The 24064-nt window shown below is 41.0% G+C and overlaps 1 protein-coding gene across 1 annotated transcript in view; it reads right to left on the reverse strand.

Annotated features, from left to right (window-relative positions):
- The window catches only part of LOC146809809 (extracellular calcium-sensing receptor-like), a 77402-nt gene that overhangs the window by 15856 nt on the left and 37482 nt on the right, over window positions 1-24064 (reverse strand). The window contains exons 3-4 of the mRNA XM_085614903.1: window positions 20738-20965; window positions 17713-17836 (exon numbers count right to left, since the gene is read on the reverse strand). Of these exons, the coding sequence (XP_085471029.1) occupies window positions 17713-17836; window positions 20738-20965 (352 nt within the window). The remainder of the gene's footprint in view (window positions 1-17712; window positions 17837-20737; window positions 20966-24064) is intronic.

Below are 24064 nucleotides of genomic sequence, written 5' to 3' on the forward strand. Positions count from 1 at the left end.
GGCAGCACCAACACTCTGAAAATTGTTCCAGCCCCACTGGCTTGGGTACCTTTCTTTGACATTTTCATGCTTTCTGGCCGGCTGGCCCGGGTGCCTTTGTGTGACGTTTCTATGGTTTCTGGCCTGGGTGCCTTTGTGTGACGTTTCTATGCTTTCTGGCCTGGGTGCCTTTGTGTGACGGTTCCATGCTTTCTGTCCTGGCTCGGTGCCTTTGTGTAACATTTCTATGCTTTCTGGCCTGGGTGCCTTTGTGTGACATTTCCATGATTTCTGGCCTAGGTGCCTTTGTGTGACATTTCCATGTTTCCTTGTCTGAGTACTTATGAGTGTGAGATTTCCATGCTTTCTGGCCTGGGTGCTTATGTCAGGTCCTCATTTATGATTTACTATGCTTTGAAAGTTGATACAGCTAAATATGTAATGGAAAATGTGTTGTGCACCATTTTGGTTTTTCTTTTTGCAAAATGTTTTCGAGGGGAGAATTCCCCCATGCAAACACCTGTGGCAGTCATTACGCTTGCTGTGCTTGTGTGCTATGCACCGTATGGGGGCTGGTGTAACAAAACTTGCCAGGGCTGCTTTGGGTTCCCAGTCCGGCCCTGAGTGTCAATTAATTAATTAATTTTTGTGAATCACAGTGTGTAACTAACTCTGCACACTGCCACCTTACCCTGCTTTTGCTATTCCAGAAGCCAAAGCTTAAAATTGAGGCAAACTGTATAGACTTTGTGTCTCTTTCGAGTGAGCGCTGCAGGGCAAGCAGGCCGGGGTATGATTTGGAAAAGGCCTGAATTTGGGTGGGCAAAGTAGGAGGAGGATCCATTTGGATTGTACTTGTAGTCAGTCATGGATGGTAATATATGTGCAGATGCAGAAATGTCTTTGGTGCAAACTGCAAATAAATATTAATTGTGCATGTTACTTAGACGAATTGACATCGCACTTCACACGTCTAGCGTGTTTTCTTTCACTTTGCTTCCCTATTAAAAAGGGCATACCCTACCCCAGTATTGTCCTTTCCCCAAATTAGCACATAGAGCACTGGAATTGTCCCTTTTCAATGCATTAGTGATTTTATCTAATTTATTTCAAAATTGTGCTTTAAATGCACTTTTGATTTAATCTTTTTGAAAATGTTCACAGGGCAGGGGAACCTCCTATCTAAACCGTACTATGAGGAAGGCAGGCGCCCTTGCTGAAATTCATCTGACTTTTCGCAGTGCCAGTTGACGATGTGGGTGGAGCTAATAGAGGAAGTGGGTGGAGCCAGTGGAGGAAGTGGGTGGAGCCAAAGAAAAAGTAGGTGTGGCCTCCGACAAAGGTTTTAGCACCTGCACTTCAAATTTTACAAATTAAGCACTGGTGTGTGTAATTAGTGTGGGTGGAACTCCGTAGAATCCCACGGATTTTTATGTAACTCAGCGCAATTCCACAGAGTAAAACTCTGCAAGTTCCACCCACCCCTCACAAAAAATAGTGTGTCTGTTGGGATTTGGAATGTGGAACGAAGTGCTCGAGGGTGTTCCCTGCGTGGAACCTGGGAACAGGGGAAGACAGCAGTTGCTGCTGGGGGCTGGAACATGTTGGACGGACTAAACGGAAGGCAAATTTACCTGGTGTCATGCTTCATGAAGTTCATTTCACTGGCGACGAGTTGTCCGCTGTTCCCAGCATCCCCCTGCAGGATCCTTTTTGGTGTTTTACTTCCACTCCATAGTCGTATTGTTGGGGTACCGGCACGAAGTTCGAACTTTGCTGCTTGTGCTTGCAGTCCAGGGGCTCTAACAGCGCTGTGGTTTCTGGCATGTTTCCAGTCAGAATGGAGTCTCTGCGTCAATGTGAGGGCTGTCCCAGTTCAGCCATGTCATCGAGGGATGCAAGAGGCTGGGGAGCGTAGGCCACAGTTGCCAAGCAAACAATCGTGCTACAGGGAAGCGCCAGTTGTCAACGTGCAAACGGTGATGCGCACTCCTCAAAACTCTTCAGTGTTTCTGAGCTTCGTTGGAGTCGGCAGTGCACACACGGTGACATGCACACCTTGAACAGTAATTTCATTACTTTTTGGCGATTTGTTCGTTGTTTCATTTAGTATCTGGCTTCTATGTGCGTGCATTTCGGTGATACGCACATCCTAACTTTACACTGATTTTTTGGGAGTAGATATACACTCACGATAACTAAGCCAAGAACATTTTGTGTATATATTCATTTTGAGACTAGCATTTGTAAGTCATTTAGGGGCATATCAACAACAACCGGCGATAATTATCGCTCAGCGCTCTTAGCGTGAGGATAATTATCGCCGGCTAGCGTGAATTTTTATCGCTGAGATAGCGTGCTATTAGCAACGCTTATCTCAATAGCGATAAAAATCTATACGCTAACAGGCTAACGTGAGATTATCGCTGGAAACCCAGCGATAATCACACGTTACCTTGTTGATAGGGACAGGCAAACTTAGCCATGATATCCTCCTTCCATAGGATATCATGGCTAAGTCTGAAAATTAGCAGACGTAAAAAAGCAGCGTTAACCGCGGTTAGCGCTGCTTTTTTTGTCTCTAACAGGGTTAGCGACATTCTTGATAATAGGAGAAATGTCGCTTAGCGACATTTCTCCTATTATTTTACTCTGGAACGCCCCCTTTGCATCTCATTAGAGATGCAAGGGGAGGCGTAGAGTAAAAGGGTGCTAACATGCAAATTTGCGTGTTAGCACCCTGTTGTTGATAGGGCGCTAGTTTTATCTCTGCTTTTTTGGCTTTTAAAGCCAAAAAAGCAGAGATAAAGCCCTTGTTGATATGCCCCTTAGTTCTCGGACACATATTTATGCAGCCTGTTCGCCAAAACTCCACAACATCTCCATGATACACCTGTGCTGCAACCTGGAGATGTCACCTTCATAATCATTCCATGTTCTGTTTAGTTATTTTAGTGCAACATCAATCTCCTAGCCAGGCCATTTTTTCAGGTCAGAGTTTGTGTGGGGCAGAAACTCACCCATGCACGGTCACCCAATGGATCGGGTATTAGCACCACCACCTTTCCTTCACTCAGATGGCACTGCTCATTGAATTTGCAACAATGTAAGGACACTTTTGATGCCTACTTAGAGGCCATTGATGGCGACGCATTTTCTTTAAAGAAGAAAAAGGGATTGTTGATTTACAATTTAGGTTCTGAAGGAAGAAACAATCTTAAAAACTCTACCTATGGAGCTGGTGAGAACCCATGTGAGTGGTGGAGATGATGGTGATTCTTTGATAGTGGACGCCTATGCATCTCTTATTAAAACATTGGACAAAAGATTTAATCCTAGAAAGAATTTTGTGCTAGATTGACATACATTTTTGCAATGTGCTCAAATTCCAGGAGAATCCATTGATGATTTTGTTGCTGCACTCAGGTCTTTAGCTGCTACTTGTAACTATAGAGAGTTTAGGGATGAGATCATCCGTGATCAGTTAATTGAATGAACATGCAATAGGAAATTCCAAGAGAAGCTGCTGTCTTCCGAGGACCCCGACTTAGAGACTGCCTCACTCTAGCCAGAAGCATTGAACATTCTCAATTCTGGATGAAAGAAATGAATTGTACGATGCAGTCTGGGGAAGTTAAGCATATCAATGCGAAGCAGAATGTCAAACCTATGAAGGGAACAAATAGCGGTCCTGTGCGTAGCCCAACAACAAGTTTACCTAGGGTTAAAACTGAGGAAGTGGAAGTTTATTGTGGGAGCAAGTCGCATCTGGGGAATGCCAAGTATTGTTTTGCTTTGAATCAGACATGTTTTAAATGTGGTAAAAAAGGGCATTTCACAGGCATGTGCAAAGCTACTGTGATGCAAAAAGTCACTGCACAAACAGTTAAAACTATTGAGGAGGACTTTGTTAACTCTAGTGATGAAGACAATGTAATATTGCTGCTATCTTCTTCATCTTTAATAGCTGAGGGAATTGTATAAATTGCATCCATGGCAGGGCTGCGTAAGAGGAAAACTCCTGCTTGTGTGGTCAGTGTGAATAGCAAGAAGGTTAGTTAAGCCGGTTCAGGTTCCCGGTTCACACTCGACAATGCGAAGGATTTTGAAGGTTTGGAAGGCATTCTCTTGCAGCAGTCGAACATTAGGATTTTTGCTTATGGTGGCAAGAGAGTGGAGTTCTTTGGGAAATTTGAAGCTAGTCTGGAATGCTGTGAGGCTCTGGGTACTGGAACTGTGTATGTGGTGGAAGACGGTGCAAATGTATTGGGGTAGGAAGAGCAAGGGGAGCTCCAAATCATTTTTGATCCTAACCATCCCGACATGGTTCTGTGAAGAAGGGAGGTGAAGCAAATTTATTGTACCTCCTCATCAGCTTCTCCATCTTATGATGGTACAGTACGATGTTTGATGGGAGATTGATGAATCCAGAACTATCCAGAGGTATTTAGCGATCATTTGGGGAAACTAAACGGTTTTCCAGACCGCATTATCCACAAGGGTGGAGCAAAGGCTGTAACACACAGGGTGCGCATGGTACCATTAATTCTGCGCACGGAACTGAGTCGTGAGTTAGAACGATTGTGTGTCATGGGGGTGATTGAGCCCATCAAAGGTTCAGAGTGGTGGCCCCCAATGTTTTGCCGCGCAAGGCCAACAAATCCTTGTTATTTGGGTAGATCGCCAGCCTCTACCCAACACTAACAAGATGCCAGCGACTTAGGAGGGTGCTACATTTTTCACCTCACTGGATATTACTACAGCATATCACCAAATCGAATTGAGCAAAGACTTTAGGCACCTAACGTCCTTTGTAACACCTGATGGAGCCTATCGATACATACGCATGCTATTTGGACTAGCATCGGCTTCTGCAGTGTTCCAGCGATTGATGGCAAATCTATTTAAGAGCACTGTGGGAGTCATGTTTTTCCAAGTGGACAGTCTCATACATTGGAAGACAGAATCTGAGCATGACAACAGGGTTAGACAAGTGTTGTAGATCATTAAGACAAGTGGGTTGACCCTGAAGAAGGACAAATGTAAATTTGTGTTTGAGAGGGTGTGGACTATCTTGGTTACCACGTTTGATGCAAGGGAGTGGAACCCAAAATGAAAATTTTGGAAGCTAGTCAGTGTGCACCCGAACCTATGAACTAAGACCAACTCTGTTCTTTCCTAGGCTAGTGGAGTACTATGCCAAATTTGTGAAAAACATTTCTGACAAATCAGTGTGTTTGCGTGAGCTTCTTAAGAGGAATGTCAAGTATGTGTCGAACAATGAGTGTGGTAAGAATTTTGAACTAATAGAGAAGGACATTTTTCAGGCATGTCCCCTCAAGTTGTTTAACATCAATGACCTGTGCATTATTTCTATTGATGCCAGCATTGTTGGTCTAAGTGCTGTCCTTATGCAAAAGAGAGATGATGGACGTGAAGAAACCATAGCTTTTGCCTCCAGAACGTTATGGAGGCAGAAAACACATATTCTACCATCGAGAAAGAAGCTTTGGCCTTGTGGTGGAACAAGGGGACAATGCCTCCTAGATGTCTATGTTCCGAATCACAAAAGGAAAAGTTGTTCAAAGGCTCCATCAAAAGCGGTATCATTGACAGGGATATCTAACATGTGGCCATATGTATGGATTAATTATAAAGCAAGGATTTAGTGATGATATATCCTCTTATACAAAGAGGAGGAATTCAATTCTCACACCATTCACATGCACAAATTAGTGGGAATACTCCAACAATTTATTTACTCTTGGAAGCCCTGATAAAGTTCAAGTAATTTAAATTGAACGAAAAGCATTGGCTGGATGTTTTATATGGACAAAAGACCAGAAAATAAAGTAAAAACGACAGCTATCACTACAATTGCTGGTTTTGTCATTTTGGATAAGAATATTACCGCTGCACCATTCCATATCAAGTACAAGTCTCTTATGTGCAGCCTGCACCTGTGAACACATGCATGTGTACACATGTTCTTGTGTAACCAACCCAGGGCCTCTTACCCTATTTGCATCGCAGCAGCTTTGACTTAAACCCCGGGCAGACACTGAGTGTAAAAATACTCAGTACTTATTATCTTGAAATTACTGGGATTGATACTCGGGTAGGGAGACTCCCCCAGCATAAAGGTCCAAAACTGGGTGATCGAAAAGAATCTGGGCCTACTGAATGAGTGGAACCCATTTGCAACACCTCCATTGAAAAAGAAAGTTGATTTTAATTTGTGGAAGAAATGTGATGTCTCCAGGTGGTGCTTTAGTACGTTTAGTGTTCCAAGTGCTAGGCCTAGCCACAAAAGTGTGGTACCTTTTTTATCGGGAGACAAGTAGGAACACAGAATAGAGGGCAATTCATTATTACCAATTGGATTTTCTGTATTAGTGGCTTCCAAATGAAAGCCAGTGTGCACGAAAGAAGGCATTTTGCAAAATGTCCTCAGAACCACATGTATGGAATAACCACAAATTTAGAGGTTTACTAATAAACACTGTTCCTAAAATCAGTATCTTGTGTACATTTCAGGAATACCTAGGTTTTCTTCATACCCATGTGTCATTCCTTATATTTTATCATATGAATTGATGTAGAGTCGGTACACAATGAAAAAGAAATATCATTGTACGGTGCATTGCAGTTGTGTTTTTGGCAAACGTACAAATCCTATATAACCCCATGACCAAAAGCGTCTGTCGGACTTAATGGTATCGTCATTGTGACATAAAATTATACAGGAAGTTGTTGTCACAAATGACAGTTTTTCCTACTTATTTTCATTATTGTTTTATTTCAAAAGTTTCTTTGGGAAAGTCTTGTGGTATCTACACAAATGACCCATTGCTGAATTCAGAATTATGCCTACTTTTCAGAAATGTACAGCTTTACAGGGTCACCCATTGTTGTCACACCTGTTTGCACCACAAACTGTAAGTAGGCAGAAACCACAAATTGTGGGACAAATGGAATTCCTCTTAGAAAATTGCAAAAACAATGGTAAAACACAAATTTTTCTATAAAACTCGGTTTATTCCAGAAATCTGGGAAGATGGTGATCTTAGCAAAGCAAACCTTTCATTGATGCTGTTTTTAGGTAATAAAAAAATGCTTTCATGCACAGCACTTCTTTTCATTTTTCCCACAAAAATTTAACAACATTTTGGCCACATTTCTCAGTTCCTTCTGAAGGGAATCTACAAACGCTGGTTACTTTTAGAAATCCCAGAATATTGGAAAAGAAAGATGCAAATTGGGCATGTATACACAGTGTGGAAAAAAAGTTTAAATATTAAATATCCTTAAGATACAAAAAAGGGCTTAGCACAGGGGGAGTAAGCCCCAGCAGTCAAATAGTTAAAAGTACAATATGCTGAATTTTTATGTGAACATGTCCTTATAGTGACTAGCACCCAAAAGCTATTTTCAGTGTATGATTGCTGGATGGTCCACAGAGAAACACTTGGAAGCTATATTATATATAATTTCTGCTATTTCAAAGTAGGGACCATCTAGACAAAGGCTTCAACAATTCTTTTTAAAATATATTAAAACTAAATGGTGACATCAGATTTTTAACAAATATTCAGGAAAAGTAACTTTTAGAAAGTCTACTTTTCTTTGCCTGAAACTTCTAAATGCAAATTCACATTGACGTCCAACTGTCACTCAGCTGGTGGATGGCCCTGAGTGAGTTGTGAAAACTGTTCCCACAGAAACAAAGGCCTGAGTGTATAGAGGTGTTTTTGTTTGCCTTATGGGATGGCAAGTTGGGCTGGGTCCAGGTACATATTTTACTTCAAAGAGACCTCCCGGTTTGCAGATAAATGTTAATGGATACCTGAGCAGCCCCCTCCCATTATTTCACTAGTCATGCAGACACAAAACCCAGTGAGAATAGAGCTGTCCCCAGAACTGGTTCAGATTGACCACAGAGGAGGGGCCTCCTTTCTCTGGCTACACCTATGGGTGGGAACACAGGCTCTGCAAAAGAAGACAAGAGTTTTACCATATTGGATTCTAGGAATGAGCGGCACTGTGGGATTGTTTGCTGTGGAGCAGACAGGAACTGCTGCAAAAGTGGGTAGGGTTACTCTTGGGAACATTTACCCAATTGGTTAATTAGGGGCAATGAGTGATCCACCCACAAGCTAGTGCCAGGCATAAATGTGGCATCCCCTGGAACACTCTTTAAAACACTAACCTGTTGTTGGCCTCTACTGGAGTGAGTTCTAACCCCCAAGTGTTGTTCCTGAGGTCCTAAATCTCTAGGCTGTGCCTGACTGGACTCTCCCTATCACTCCTGAAAACCAAGCACTTAGAAACTGTTAGCCATGTCAAATTTTAGAGTGGTCTTCCCCCAAATGTTTTGCCTTACTCCTCTATTTTTGGTCATCTTGTTTTTGTTGGCGTTAGAACTCTGTGCATTCCAAAGTATGGGTGCTCTCACATTTAAAAATTATGAAATTGGCTTACACCCAATTGCCACATTTAATTTACTAGTAAAGTGGTACTACATGTACCAAGGGCCTGTAAATCAAACTAGTGGACCTGATGCACTTACTGTGCCACCCACTTCAGTAGCCTTTTTAACATGTCCCAGGTCTGCCATTGATGCCTGTGTGTCCCTTTTTAAACTGCCATTTCAACCTGGCAAAATAAACGTTTTGCCAGGCCTAGCCATTCCTTTTTAATACATATACGTCAGCCGGTGGATAGGTCCTAAATAGCCCATTAGGCAGGGTGTAGTGTATTTAAAAAAATTGAACATGTACTTTTAACATTTACATGTCTCTCCCATATGATAGTATTGGTTTGAACTATTATATTTAATAAGTGAGAACCTTTAATTGATAGCAGGTAGGAATGATTTTAAGTCACAATTGAAAAGGGCAGTTTTATAAAGTTTGCATTTTGTTGTTCCCACCTTTTGGTGCTTACAGCCTGTATCTTGGGTCAAAGCTGGCAGTTGGTCTGTGTGTATTGTTCGCAGACAGGAAGACAAAGGGAGAAATGGAGTTGGCAGATTAGGCCATCTCTGACTTGATGATGGGGAGGAGCTGTCACCTACCATACTTGCACATCACATATGTCCTACCACCACACTCACAAAGGATTTTGACACTAGTCTTTCGTGACCCGAGACAAGCTGGGCCAGGTTAGGGATGCAAGAAATTCTGAACACATCTGGAGGTGGAAACTCCCACTACTTCAAAGTGGGCACCAGGTATAAATAATGGACCCACAAGCCAATTTGCTGCAGGGGACCCCTCCTTTTTTCAATGTATTTATCCCTCAGACACAGCTCTCCAGTATATCTCTGGCCCTGTGGAAGACTCAAAAGGACTGCTGTGCTGCTCTGCAAGAACCCAGCACCTGGACTATATTTTCTGTGAGTCTTGTCCCACAAGTGGTGCCACTACAGTCCTGGACCTGTGGTAGTGGGCCTGAAGGTGCTCTGCCAGCCCAGCTGTAGTCCTGTGAGCAGAACTGATGCATCGAGATGCATCTCCTCGCAGCCGCTTTGGAACAACCACAGAGCCATGCATCCCAATGCAGACCCTCGAATTGCAGCCCACAGCTTCCTCTGAACTGCCTCTGCATGACACATCCTCAACGCAGGCCTTCACACCACAAGCCCCTTATTGACAGCATCTCAACGAGAAGGCAGGACTCCTCATTGCAGCCCTTCAGTTTCCTCTGAGAAGCCGATGCGTGACCCATCCTCGACACAAGATCTTGCAATGCCCCGCAAGAAGTATTGAAGGTACTTTGTTCAGCAGGCCTAACTTGATCCTCGTATCCGGCCCGTGCTCCATCATGGTCAGCCTTAACTTGTGACTTTGCCCCAGTCCATCATGATATGATAATCACAGTTGACGCGTTGTGCTTCTTGGTAATATTTTCACTTAAATCTTTAACTCTGCATATCTCCTATTCTACTGCTTGTAATTTGGTCTGAAAAATGTATTTAATATTACTCTAGTTTTCTAAATTGGTGTGGGGTTTTCAATGGGCCGGATTCACAGAACTAACTTAAGACAAAATCCTAAACTTACTTCCATTTACTCATTTTGGTATTCACAGAAGGCACTTACTCATTTTGGTATTCACAGAAGGCACTTACTCATCGATGAGTAAGTGCCTTTTGTGAATACCAAAATGAGTAAGTACACTACCTTATTTTGGTATTCCCAGAAGGCACTTACTCATCAATGAGTAAGTGCCTTCTGGGAATACCAAAATGAGTAAGTGCCTTCTGTGAATACCAAAATGGTAGTAAGTTTAGGATTTTGTCTTAAGTTAGTTCCGTGAATCGGGCTCTTGTGTTTGCACTTTATTACTGTATGAGGAGCCGCATAAGTACGTCTCATATTGCATTTAAGTCAGGGCCACTAGAATTATGGTGTGGCTGCATTGTTATGGACTTGCCACATTTGCCATATAATCCATCATCTGCTGCTTAATCTGCAGATTTTAACAAACAAAGTTGTTTTTAGCTCAAATGGTTCAAAGGTTACTGAAAATACAGTGGAACACCCTTTGCAAAGGTGTACTGGTCACCTTTCTATTGCTTATTGCTACCTTTGTGTGCTACTGGTGCTAATGAGGTGCAACCTAAGCCCAGACAGTGTCAACAGGTATACAAAATCAGAAAATAATTAAGTAATACTATCATAAAATGTACCGCATTACACACAAAAATGTGCCCCATCTTGCTGTGTAATTTATTCAACCCTGCTGCATAATTCCAGTGGCCCTACTCTAAGTTAAGCCTGATTGCCTTTTGCCAAGCAACCAAAGGGTTAAACACAGGTTAATTTGGGGTTTGCTTGTGACTTCACCATGACCAAACTTGTGGCTGCTGCTTGGGTAGTGTATCACCCCCTTCAACCAGTAACCTAATTTCCTACAGAACTTTTTTGAAATTCAAGACCTCGAGGACTGGGACCAACATTCCAAGCCTACCTTCCCAATGTGTGCGGCAGTAGATTCAGGTTCTTCCCGTACAGTGCGTCACTACACAGCAAATACGATTCAGAATGCCTCGCGGAGAAAGTATTACGCCTTATGGAGCCCTCTTCTGTACAGCCAGCAGCATAATCCCCCTCCCCCCGCTGAAGGATTACAAGCTCCAAAGAAGTGACTGTGTCTGAATGTAGAAATCTTGAATGGGTAATGCTGTCAAAATTATCAAGCTGCCCACTAGATGTTGTTTGGGATTCATTTAAAGCGTTTTTTCGAGGGCTTGCCATTGCTAAAGACACTGGGAATTCAAGGGCTAGGAAGAAGGAAAAACATTTACTTGAGCAAAAAGTGCAAAGGTTCCTTGATAGATTCCTCTCTGGCCCCTCTGTGGCAAACCGTCGACAGTTGGATCAGGCTAAACGGGACCTGGCTAACAATTACTATGCTAAGAGTGATTCCCTATTTCAGCAGACTAGGCAAAAAAATGTATGAGGAGAGCAATTATACCGGCAGATTTTTGGCATGGCAGGCAAGAGAGCAGGCTGCAAGGAATCAAATACTCGCACTAAAATGCCCCTTCTCAGGTTCTCGTGTGGAGGACATGGACGCAGTTGGAAATATCACGGTTCAACATTATGAGAGGATATATGGCCAACATCATTCCATCGATAGGCCATCTTTGGGGGAGTTTCTTCAGGATAATGAATTACCTGCATTAACAGATTTAGAAAAAAGGAGTATGGCGAGACCATTTACAAAAGAAGAGTTAGGGGAGGTTATTAAAAACCTTCTGACTGGGAAAGCCTGTGTCCTTTTCAAAACATTTATGAGTGTAATTGAGGATTTTCTCCTTTTATTGGCAAATTCAATTCTTGAAGGAGGATCTATACCTCTCTCTTTTAGAAAGGGGAATGTAGTCAGTTTTAAAAAAAAAGGTAAAAAAATAGTGAAGATCCAAATTCATACCGTCCAATAACGCTTTTAAATTCTGACTACAAATTAATTACCAAACTTTTAGCCAATCGCTTTAATGGAATAGCTTCACATTTAATACATTCTAACCAGAATGGCTTTATCGCCGGGAGGCAGCTTCGAACCAATACACATTTTTAAGTGGAGGCACTGGACTACTTTGAGACCCGGAAGATTCCAGCATTAGTACTTTTTTTAGACGCCGAAAAGGCATTTGATTTGGATATTTGGGAAACTTTATTTTACATTTTATCAAAATTTGGTATACCCTCCAAAATTACTGGGCTGATCGAGAAGCTATATATGAATGCAGAGGCCAATATTATTATCAATGCCAAGTTAAAAGGGGAACCCAGCAGGGATGCCCGCTATCCCCGGTCTTATTTGCCTTTTTTATTGAGCCTCTTGCGATTGCAATTAGGAACAACAGGGACATTTGCCCTCCACTTCCAGGTATGAGTAAAATCAAATTATACGCAGACGACATCATGCTCATTTTAAAACCAGAAGAGGAAGTGCAGGTAAAAGCCTTCCAGATTTTTGATCTTTATGAGTTATTCGGCGGCTATAAAATTAATAGAAGAAAAACAAAGATAATTTTATGTGGCTGCGCATCTAGGGTTGTACATACCGATATTTCTTTGTGCTTTAATTTAAATCCCAAGAGGTATCTGGGGATCTATTTTTCGCCATTTATTTCGGAAGTATATGATTTGAATTTTGTTCCATTGCTACGAAAAACCCAGGACTTATTTTCACGATGGAGCTCTCTCCCTTTAACCATTCTTGGTTGAAAATAGAGTCAATGTTTTCATCATTCCTTTGGGATAAGAAAATCCCCCGCATCGCACTAAGCACTTTAAATGAAAAGTTGGAAGATGGTGGCTTAGCCCTCTCCAATTTGAAGGAATACTACTTTGCGTACTTTGCACAATATATGTCTAGATTTAAGCAGGGTTTACAGTCGGGTCTTTTTATCAACTTCTTTATGAATTTAATGTGTAAGGAAAATCAGATTAATTGAGCACTATCAATATTTGGATCTCCGAAATTAGTTGGATACAAATGTGTAGACTGTTTTTTTCACAAACACCAGACATTTTTTAGACGGTATTCCATTCCTGTTATCAATGCCATAACCCCAATTGCAGATCTTTTTGTTTCAGCAGGTATTAGAGATTCGTTTTTATCTATACACAATTGGACCAAGGCTGGGTTTCATAAACTTTATGATTTTCTCCGGAATGATAGATGGTTGACCGTAAGGGAGATGTCTCAATTAGTCCCCGGCAACTTCCTTCTCCTCGGTTCCTATAATATTATTAGTACATTTTTTAGTAAGCTTGATCTCCCTCAGATTATTGGTCAGCAACAGCTAGTCTTAGACCTGCTGGAAGAGAGCGTAGTGAAAAAGCCGGGGGATTGGAAAAAATGTCTAGCCGTAATCAAAGGGGCAGACTTGGCCGCAAAGGCTGTAACAAAATGGGGTAAACATGAGGACTTGGAAATCTCAGTAAATTCATGGGCCCCAAATAATAAGCTAAACTTCAGTTCAGTCAGAGGGGCCAACTGGAGGAGGATGTTATATTTCAGCAAGTGGTTACTATATAGAACCTCTTGTTTTGTAGCTAAAGTTTACCCCAATCAATCGGGACAGTGTTTTCGGTGACATACTCACCCTGCAGCCAATTGGACTCATATAATATTACAGTGCCCCAGGATCCAGAAGTTCTGGAACGATATTTTTGAATATCTGGCAACAGAGTGTTCGATATCTATTGGATTTAATGATCGACTAATAGTTTGGGACTATGATCCAGATCTAGGGCTCCCCATGAAGTTGATTACATTTTTATATATTTGTATGGCAGTCGCCAGATCACTCCTTCTTCAAAGATAGCGGACTGATCTAATTCCGGCTAAGATCGATTGGGTTCGGAAAATGGGTTAGGTAAAAAGAAGTGAACAAACTTATGCTTCACGAATAGGAGGACTTAAGCAATTTGAGAAGATCTGGGCATTGTATTTTGACTGTGATTCTTAAGTCAGTATTTAATCAGTTGTATCTTTTCAATGTGTTTTTCGTTTTATGTATTATACAACTTGCCATTTTTTAACATGGAGTGTTTACTTAACATCATTGGACTGTCCTTTTTTGGAATTAGCGCATATAGTCTTGAGATTTTGGGTGTTCTATCTATTGTATGGTCTTTTTTTTTTCTCTTTTTCTTTTCTCTCCCCTTGTTTAACAACTATTAGATGTATGTTTTATGATCTATTGGTGTCACTTTTCTCCCCTTCAGATGTTACTGATGGAGTGTAAAGGATGTATATTTGTATTTAATGCTTTCTATTTGATATGGTTTTCAATAAAATAAAAAAATGATCAAGCTGGCAAGAGGGTTTCCCTGGGCATGTAATTAGAATTTCTCCCACTCAAAGCTTTTACCACCAAAACCAACTGCTTCTCCAGGACCGAATCCAATGGCTCTCTGACGTTGTGGTGCCCTCTTAGTCTACAGTGTGCTGCACTGCCCACTGAAGATTTTCCATTTTTGAGACAAATCCCCAAGGTTTGAACTTGATTTCTGTATTTGACCCGTGCTCCATCATGGTCTGCCTCAAATTGCTTCTAGGTCCTGGTCTACTGCTGACAGCTAAATGCAGTTGGCGCTTAACTTTTTGGCGCTATTTTTATTTTAAGACTTAAAATTCATACCTACGGTTCCCATTATTGGATTCTTGTCATTTTGGTTTCATTTATTTATTGTATTTAAAATCAATTTGGGATTTTTGATATGTTGTGTTTTGACTTTATTACTGTTCTAATATTGTATAAATACTTTACACATTGCACGAAGTTAAGCCTGTCTGATCTGTGCTATAGCTACCAGAGGTTTGAGCTCAAGTTCATTTAGTGACTTTAAGGGTTTACCTTTAAAAGGATTGGGATTATTACTTAATGTGGGTAGTCACCTCCTCAACTAATAACCCGATTTCTTAAAATTGGAAGCACCAATTCAAATGTACTAGCTCCTGCGGTAGAACACCTTCATTTGCACCCCTCCAATTTTAAGGGTAATCTCTTTCCTTTTGTTCCCTAGACAGGGATTTACTACAGGACTTAATGGGAGTAAGCCTTAAACATTTCAAGAGAGGGAAAAGGGCCAGGAACCCTTGTGAATACTTGCAAATTGAAACTTGGACATGTAAATGATTTATGAATGAGCTCCATTATTCTCAAGGTGCAGCTGCAGGCAGACTTTGACCAAATGTATTCACCACAAGAGAGTGAGAGGTTAAACAGATCCAGCACGACCTCCCTATCTAAACATGTAAAAAAAAATGGAGTTGAAAACAATGGCGCGAAACCTTATTAATCAAAGCAGGTATCAAAAAGATATACATAGGTTACGTCACCCACAGATTTTTGTGGCATGCTTCATCATCGGTGACCTAAACCAATTCATTTATATAAAAACATCCCAGAGTATACACTGCAGGTGTCCCTTTTAATATGTGATGCACTCTAAGAAATGTAAGAAAAACATTTAACCTACTTGGTTGTCATATAATACCTGCAGACACATATATTAAAAATAGCTATTAAGAGGCACAAAAGTGCACACTGCGAAACTACACATAATATACGTGTTCTGAGTTCTCATGTTTTTCTTGCACTAGTGTGATGCATAGAATGACAGTCAGTGTAGGCAAGGGGCGAACCTCGTAAAGTCCTGATAAAGGCCTGTGACCCGAATGGGATTAAAAGTAAACCGGAAAATGTTGGCTAAATGATGGTGGATTGATGATCCATTGCGAATCATCCCTAATCCACACATTTTTGTTCATATCCAGAGTATCAAATTATGAAAATGGAAACATGCAGTATACTCTGTGCCTTATCCAGTCCACTTTATCAGAACTCCTGTCTAACGGTGGAGTCTGGCAATGTGGTATCCACCTACCTTGGTGTGAATAGGTCCAAGATGATGAAACATGCCACAAAAATACGTGGGTGAGGAAACCTAGTCTTATTTTTTCATACCTTCTTTGATTTGGTGAAAAAAGTTTCTAACCATTGTTTTCAACTCCAGCATTGTTTGTGTTACATGCACAGACGTTTGACGAGATGCATTGTGCAGCAAAAGTTACTTCATCTTCTGTTTTAAAACTTCACAACCTCTGGGGACACCTAATGTGATAATATAGTAGATGCTAAAGTTTTGAACACTTGTAGCTAGAGGGAACAGAACACTATAGGGGTCATGTGGCTGGTGCAACTGCTCTAATGTGGCGGGTGGAGTGATTTATACAGAAGCATGCACTTACATTTTTAAAGAAAGCTCCAGTGCTAGACTAGGAATTAAACATAAACCTGGCAAAAAGATGGATGTGATAACACATTCACACCAAGCAAGTGAATGCAGCAGGTGTGGTGGTTCCACCCACAGTACTAGGAGGGAAAGTGCATGGATCACGATCCTGAATTAAAGTAACAAAATGTTCCTGACCTCAGTCTACCATGGTGCACTGGGGCACTATTTCTCCAAAGCAACAAATAATGCACGTGCAAGAAAATTATGTTCTTGATACAAAACACTGGCAACAGGACAGTCAAACATTTATTTGTTATAAGACAAGTTGTGTTGATATTATAACTGCCCTAGCAATAACAGTTTCAATGTCAGGAAAAATAACACTAGTTTCTAATATTGTGATAGGTCACCCTACCCTATTCATGTGGCAATTAATAGGCAATTAAAAGATCTGTGCCATATAATACCATACAAAGGTAAGGCATTATATGCCAGAATGTCGCCATCACGTGCCATGGCACACCCATCACACGATAAGGCACATCCATTGTTCTACTGAAATAGTTCATGGTGCTAAGATTTATATGACTCTACTAAAACATGAATGGGCGCTGTTGATAATGGGGTGCTTAAAGTTTCAGCCTGCCAAGAGTACTGTTTCAGTGTGCCAGAGCTCTGCATTCATGTGCAAGCCTGTCTAGGTGATCCCTTAGATTTAAGTAATCCAGGATGACTCCTAGTGTTTGTTCTGCTTACTGTGTGTTAGGGGCAAAAGGTTACTTGATGCTGGAAATGGCATACCATGGATATTACTTAGGGTATCAGGACAGGTTGCTTACAAAGGACAGTTGCAGGAACAAACATCAGACAGTAGAAATATCCATCAGATTATATAATTTCATGGCATGACAATTCCAACATTCACCAAAATATATAAAATCACAAAGTTCCTTGCTAGTGCCCAGATTGCTACATAATATTTAAAACACATGTCATTTTCAATTTAATAGCGTACTAATAAGTAAAACATACATTACAGGCCCTTTTGTTAAATACCTTTTTGTTAAAATCATCATTGTCCCAGCGGAGGACAAAACACAAATTTCCACATAGCTCCGGTACAAGAAGTTCTAATGTCATGCACCCCCCCATGACTGTCCACATAGTCACGATAGATTAAGTACAGTAGTCATTTAGCATTCTAAAATCCATTTGCAGTCCCAGCTCCCCACGCCCACTGTAAAGCCTGCGCACCAGCCTGACCTGCAGTGCTGTAGGGACATGCGTAGTTCAAAGGCTGACCAGTCTGACCATGACTTGATCAGCTGCAGAATCACACATCTAAGGTAGGATGTAATAATACATCAACGCCCCTCAAAGCTCCCCTAGAAAGATTTTACTCAAGAGCCTGTTCATACAGCACATATGCACATAAAGTTACATGAACTTCCTGGTGTATCAAGCATACCAGTGTTATTTGTGATCTCTCCCTCTGGACATGGGAGGCAGTCAAAGCAGCAGGTGGGGTGTCCACGTCGAGCAACTCTCCTATGACCAGGGGAGCAGTTTTCACTGCACACTGAGCGAGGGAGCTGAAAATGGACACAAACAATGTTTTATCCATAAAGCATTAGACTAAAATCTGTGGATGTGGCATTGTCAGCTTTTTGGTAAACACTGAGGGCCCGATTCACAGAACTAACTTAAGACAAAATCCTAAACTTACTACCAGTTTGGTATTCACAGAAGGCACTTACTCATTTTGGTATTCACAGAAGGCACTTGCTCATTTCGGTATTCACAAAAGTTAGGAGTCCTAACTTTAGGACTCCTAAATGCCTTCTGTGAATACCAAAAGTCTTAAAATTAGGATTTTTCTCAGTTTAGTAGTAGTATAGTTAGGACTCCTAACTTTAGGACTCCTCAATGCCTTCTGTGAATACCGAAAGCCTTAAAATTAGGCTTTTTCTCAGTTTAGTAGTAGTACAGTTAGGACTCCTAACTTTAAGACTCCTAAATGCCTTCTGTGAATACCGAAAGTCTTAAAATTAGGATTTTTCTCAATTTAGTAGTAGTAAAGTTAGGAGTCCTAACTTTAGGACTCCTAATTGCCTTCTGTGAATACCGAATGCCTTAAAATTAGGATTTTTCTCAGTTTAGTAGTAGTAAAGTTAGGAGTCCTAACTTTAGGACTCCTAAACTGAGAAAAATCCTAATTTTAAGACTTTCGGTATTCACAGAAGGCATTTAGGAGTCCTAAAGTTAGGACTCCTAACTTCTGTGAATACCGAAGTGAGTAAGTGTCTTCTGTGAATACCAAAATGAGTCTGTTTGGTTGCCAGGGCAATACAAAACCGAGAACAAATATGTAGCAGTCATAAAAGTATGCTTTTAAATATTTCCTAAATTGGTATTGTGTACTACTAAGATGCTACAAGAATTGCAGAACCATAAAAATGTAATTCGAATTTGAAATTTTCCAAATGATCTAAAATATATTTTAAGACACTGTTAGTTATTTTGACCACACTCATGTGTGTGTTATTGTGAACAGTGTAAGCATAGCTAAACATGTATATGTTAATGACTGAATCCATATTCATAATTTCATGCGCAGGATTGGTGCATTAAATCCAATGGGTAAGTATTTTATGGCTTAGAAAGTGCGATGCATTTTTTTATTTAAAGGGACCTTTGAGAAAAGCCCCTTTGTGTGAGGGACTGGTTGTCAAGGCAATGCTTGGAACCAAGGGACTGAAGGCACCAGCTGAGCTCGGAGACAGTGAGCTCTCAGCTAAAAGAAAGAGGAAGACAGGAATCTACAGAAGTGCGAGACAGAACCAGAGAACAGACACTTCCATGAGATTGTCTTCCTTAATAAACACAGACGATTCAGTCTGTGCACTGATAAAAGCCATGTTTCACCAATAATAGTTCACATGCAGAGGGGATTATGAGTTATGATTAGCTGCCATCTTATACCAAAAAAGATCAGACAAAGTCATAGCTTACCTGCTGCTAGGAAAGACAACTTCCACCGAGCACTAGGTGAAGAAAATAATTCCTAAGCAGGGCTCTGTCGTGTCTTGCATGACTTTCCTGTAGTCGCTTGTAGAGAGGGAGAGCGCGCATTTCCCTTTCTACCATATATGATGCATGTAACTGCTTATTCCTTAATTTGTTTTTCCCTCAATGCCCTGAATGTTGACGGAGCACTCCAGCTTCTAAGTCTTCTTCTTTCAGATGTTGCACATACTTTTTTGTCTACATCAGTACTTCCATGTATATAAGTTTGAACCAGCTGTTGATTGAGGTCCTGTACATGATTCAAATATAGTTCTGAAGTCAGAGACAGGCAGAACATAGACACACAGGGGCTCCTTTATGAGAATGTCACGCAGTAAGCGCAGCACGTTGACTTGCCGCGCTGCACTGCTTGACAGGGAAAGGGCAGGAATTTGTTGTATTTAAGGCAATAGGGCTCATTCCTATCCTTTCCCCTGCTCTAGCACCCTTTTGGCAGCCTAGCGCCAACGCAGACTCCCTTGTACTACGCTGCAAGGGGGACTGTGTCACATGCAGGTTAGTTTTTGTGCACGAAGGGGCGCCTTCCTGCACAAAAGCAATCCTGGCAGGCATATTCCTCTTTCTATGTGTACCGCTGAATGCATAAATAGAAAGAGGAACAAACTAGGAGAAATAGAGATACTTCTCCTTGTTACGCCTCCCCTGGGAAGGCGGACGTTTTTGGTGCATTCCCAGGTTTACCAGTTCTGGCAAATCTGGGAATGCATCAAAAACCATGGGCGTTGCATGGGAACACCTATGCAACGCCCATGGAACGCATTTCCATGGCAGTGGTAGCAATACAGCGATTTGCACTGCATTGCATTACTCCAGATTTATGAACCCACTCAGGGCCACGTAAAGTGGCTTTGTGTGTATTCATGAATCTTACTTAAGGTTTGTGTCATACATGTTTCACGTTGTGCGGTGGTGCAAACACGATTCAAACCTCCTTATAAATATATACCCCATAATTGGCAGAATAACGGTACATGGTTGAAATAGCCTCCAGGCAAGCGGTGCCCAATCATTAATTAGACCATTTTGATATTTCTAACAAAGAAACTGTTAATGCATGCCAAATCTATACAAATGTCAAGAACTGATGTTAAAGTTGTGATTCAAAAACACAAGAGAATTGTGATTGAATTTGTACGTCAGAGTGCCAACCATATCACCAAACATTATTACTGATTGAAAGGGTCATCCAAGGAAGTCGCCAGAGATTGCACTGCACAATGTCAAAGATATTAGAACCTTGGACCCATATCTAGGATGAATAACCTTTAGCATAATAGATTTTGCGTAGCATCATAAATATAATTTTTGTGTGGGAACTAGCCTTGTAGGTGGTAATAGTCTCCAGAACATAAAAAAAAGTGTTGTTTCCATCAGAATAGATGAACTTTTTTCGGTTTTGAATTTACCTCTGTGTGTCCTGTGCTCCACACAATAGCACTGTCATTGATTGTGATATCCTGATGTTCAGCCAAGGAGGAGTCAAATGTGCCAATCTTTACGTACCGGGCGGTTCCATCTGGTAAGAGTTGCCAGTTTAAAATGTCATAGAGAGCTGGAGGGTCCCCATTCTGATCGAAAAAATGTTTCTCACCAGCAGAGTTTGTAAAGAAAACTTTACGAATGAAATTGAGCAGCTGCATGCAAGGGAAGAAAAGAACATCAGAAATGTGAGAAAGAAAAATTGGGGGGAAAAGTATTTTAAAACATTTTCAGGACGACGAAAAGATCCAGTCCTTTATCCAAATTCTAACTTCCCTTTTGACCATATTTAATCATTAGTGGAAAGGATATACCAAGTGTTCATATCCTGGGACCATGCAAAAACACTAACAATCGGTCAGGTAACCTTTTTCATTTGTGAAAATTAAAAAAATTCAAAGATTGTCATCTTGCATCTGCATGAACACGTGGGGGCCATCTTTGAATTCCATTATTAAACAGACAGTGTCTAATAGGTCTCACCTCTGACACATATTGACTTTGCCAAAGCTTTTTTCGCAATACGGCTGCTACATATTATCCATTTCTGATAAGCAGTATCTGTTGGGTAGACTATATGTTGCAGTACCCCAGTTATAAGTGAATCATCATGATATCCAAATATGCATGCATGTACAATGAAAAAAGTTTAGTCACGGTGTGCCTATTGCATCAAGCACTATAGTCACGCTATACATGCTATCACTGGTATGTCACCTCAGATGCCTTCTGGAAATTGAAGATGCTACTGTAGGGAGTTGTAGCACAGAATGATGCCAACTGGTGAATCCCATTGGATTGTGAGGATGATCCCATCATCTAAGGTAGCTGCCATATCATCACGTGGCAGCTACCTTAGATGAGAGGATTGCTTCCACAATTCCTGCTTGGTTCCCTGGCTGGGCCTTGCTTAGCGCTCCTGCTTCTTTCTATGCTGAGCACTTTCCCCCTCACAGCAGTGTGTGCTACAACTTATGTTTTTTGACAGCTCTATTTTGCTCCTTTGGCCGATCCAAAATATCCAACAAAGCAATGGATGGAGTGGTCATCCCCATCCACAGCACAGAGAAATAAAAAACATTGGGAAAGCCAAAGAGCTAGTTTGAATGTCCTACTGGTAGCAAACTTGCCCATGTTCACATTCAGCCTATTAGAGCTATAGTTTTTGCCAAATACATGACATCTCTTTCAATAAGGACAGAGCTGGATGGTCCTTTTGGTCTCTCTGGATTTTTCCCGGTGGAATGCATTCTGGGAAGGGCTTTCAGAGCTGGCACTGACCCAACCGTGAGAACACACATGCCATATTCTAGACACAGCTTCTTGTAGCATGGAACTGTGATGACCATTTTTGGGCAAGGTTGATTTTGGTTTCCGGTTCTAGTCCAGCCTTGATTAGGGGGAACACCTGGTAGAACCTAGGGTACAAAGTCATTAAATCAAATTTAAAACACATGCCCGACTTCTATGAAAAAACACATTCCTTTAAAATGGGCAGCGCTGTATGCAGCATAACGCAAAAATAACTGCGAAAAGCACTAAATAAAAAAGGATAGAAAAAAAAGAGTAGAGAGGATGCAGCAAACCGAATTACAATGCCAGAAAATAAAGATAGTAAAATGTGCTATTTGCGTGAATTAGAGCAGAAAGTAAGAGAGAAAGGTTTCTCTGTTAGTTGACACTTCTTTCACACTCGTCGTTGTGTGTGAATGGCTGAAAGGGGACAAAGAAACCAGTTTGAATATCAATATGTGAATTTATCACTGAATACCATAGCATATAGATTGTTGGCAGTCTGAATAATTGCATCAACACTTTATGGGGCAGATTTGCAAAGTGGCCTCACACTGCTGCACAGCAGAGCTCGAGCTAGACATTGCCATATCTACAAAGACATGGTGCTCCTGCCCTCTTCCCTCACACTGGTGCACAATCAGGCTGCTCAGCAGCACACATTTATTTGCACCATAGTACAAAGATGTCTGCATGATGCAAAGCATACGTTTTATGCTGGAAGGGCACCCTTCCAATATAATATATTAAACTTTGAAAAATGTTGAAACTTCCTATTTTGGATTTGTGTTTTACAGTGCAGCGCACATGCAATGACAAAGTATGAAAAGTGTGGAGGAGTAAAAACACGTCTACATTTTAATGCCTGTTTCAAACAGGCATAATATCTCGGTGCAAAGTACTGTATAAATATGTAAGTAGATAGGGCTTTCTGTCATAAACCATGGTTGGCTGTATGTGAACACCCATGTACCACGCATGGTATGCCTCCTTGATGCAAAGTAATGCAAACGCTGAGAACCGAGAAGTTCACCCACTTGCCTTAAAGAGTAGAGAAGAGGCATTGAGATAAAAGGAAGTCGAAAGCAAATGACTCACTGAAGACAAATGTAGCCAGGTGTTCCTTTGAGCTATAAACAGCCCTTCATGCATTCCAATGTGAGCACCAGATAGCAGGTGGGTAATACATCAAGCAGCCAATGGCATCCTGGTAGAGAATAATACAGGTTTGGGTAGGAGCTGTGTATGTTTAAATATAGATAACTATAGGTAAATTAGACAATAATAAGTCTGCATGGAAGACACCCTCTTCAGGCAAACTCATACAACTGCTGACCAATATCGTCTGCCATAAGCAGAAAGCACTAGATATGGCATTGACATTGATGTTCCAAAATGTGACTGACCTTCAGATCATCAAATGATTAAGAAGACTGGCTTAAAGCCCCATTATTAACATATTTTAATGTACTATTATTTAAAAAAATATATATATATATATGTTGTTTTAAAAAAAGATAATGGACAGCTATAACTGTCAACACCCAGACTTAATAAACATTGTTATCCGCACACAAACACCCTCCAGCAACAAGCACACATGGCACGAACAGAAGCTAAAAGAGTTCTATGTACCCACAGCTGTCCTTGAGAAGTTCATTGATATAGCATAGTTAGGATTTCTGTTTTTACAGTTAAACCTGATTATGATCGAAAAATAAAACCCTGAAGGCAATTAAAGGCCATTTTGCTTTGCAGTAGTAACTGACAAACATTGAATTGTACCGCACTTTTATGGCTTTGGTGCCTTCTGGTGTCAAAGCATTATAAGTGCAGCCCTCACCTCTAAGCACTTTTCTGTGATGAATGTTCCTGCTATGACCCACTGGCCACAGAGTTAGTCACTTAATATGCCTTTCTAACTGTCCACAAGGTCCCTGAACCCCCAGCACATACTTCCA

The sequence above is a fragment of the Triturus cristatus genome, chromosome 7 (assembly GCF_964204655.1).
Source record: "Triturus cristatus chromosome 7, aTriCri1.1, whole genome shotgun sequence".
NCBI lineage: Eukaryota > Metazoa > Chordata > Amphibia > Caudata > Salamandridae > Triturus > Triturus cristatus.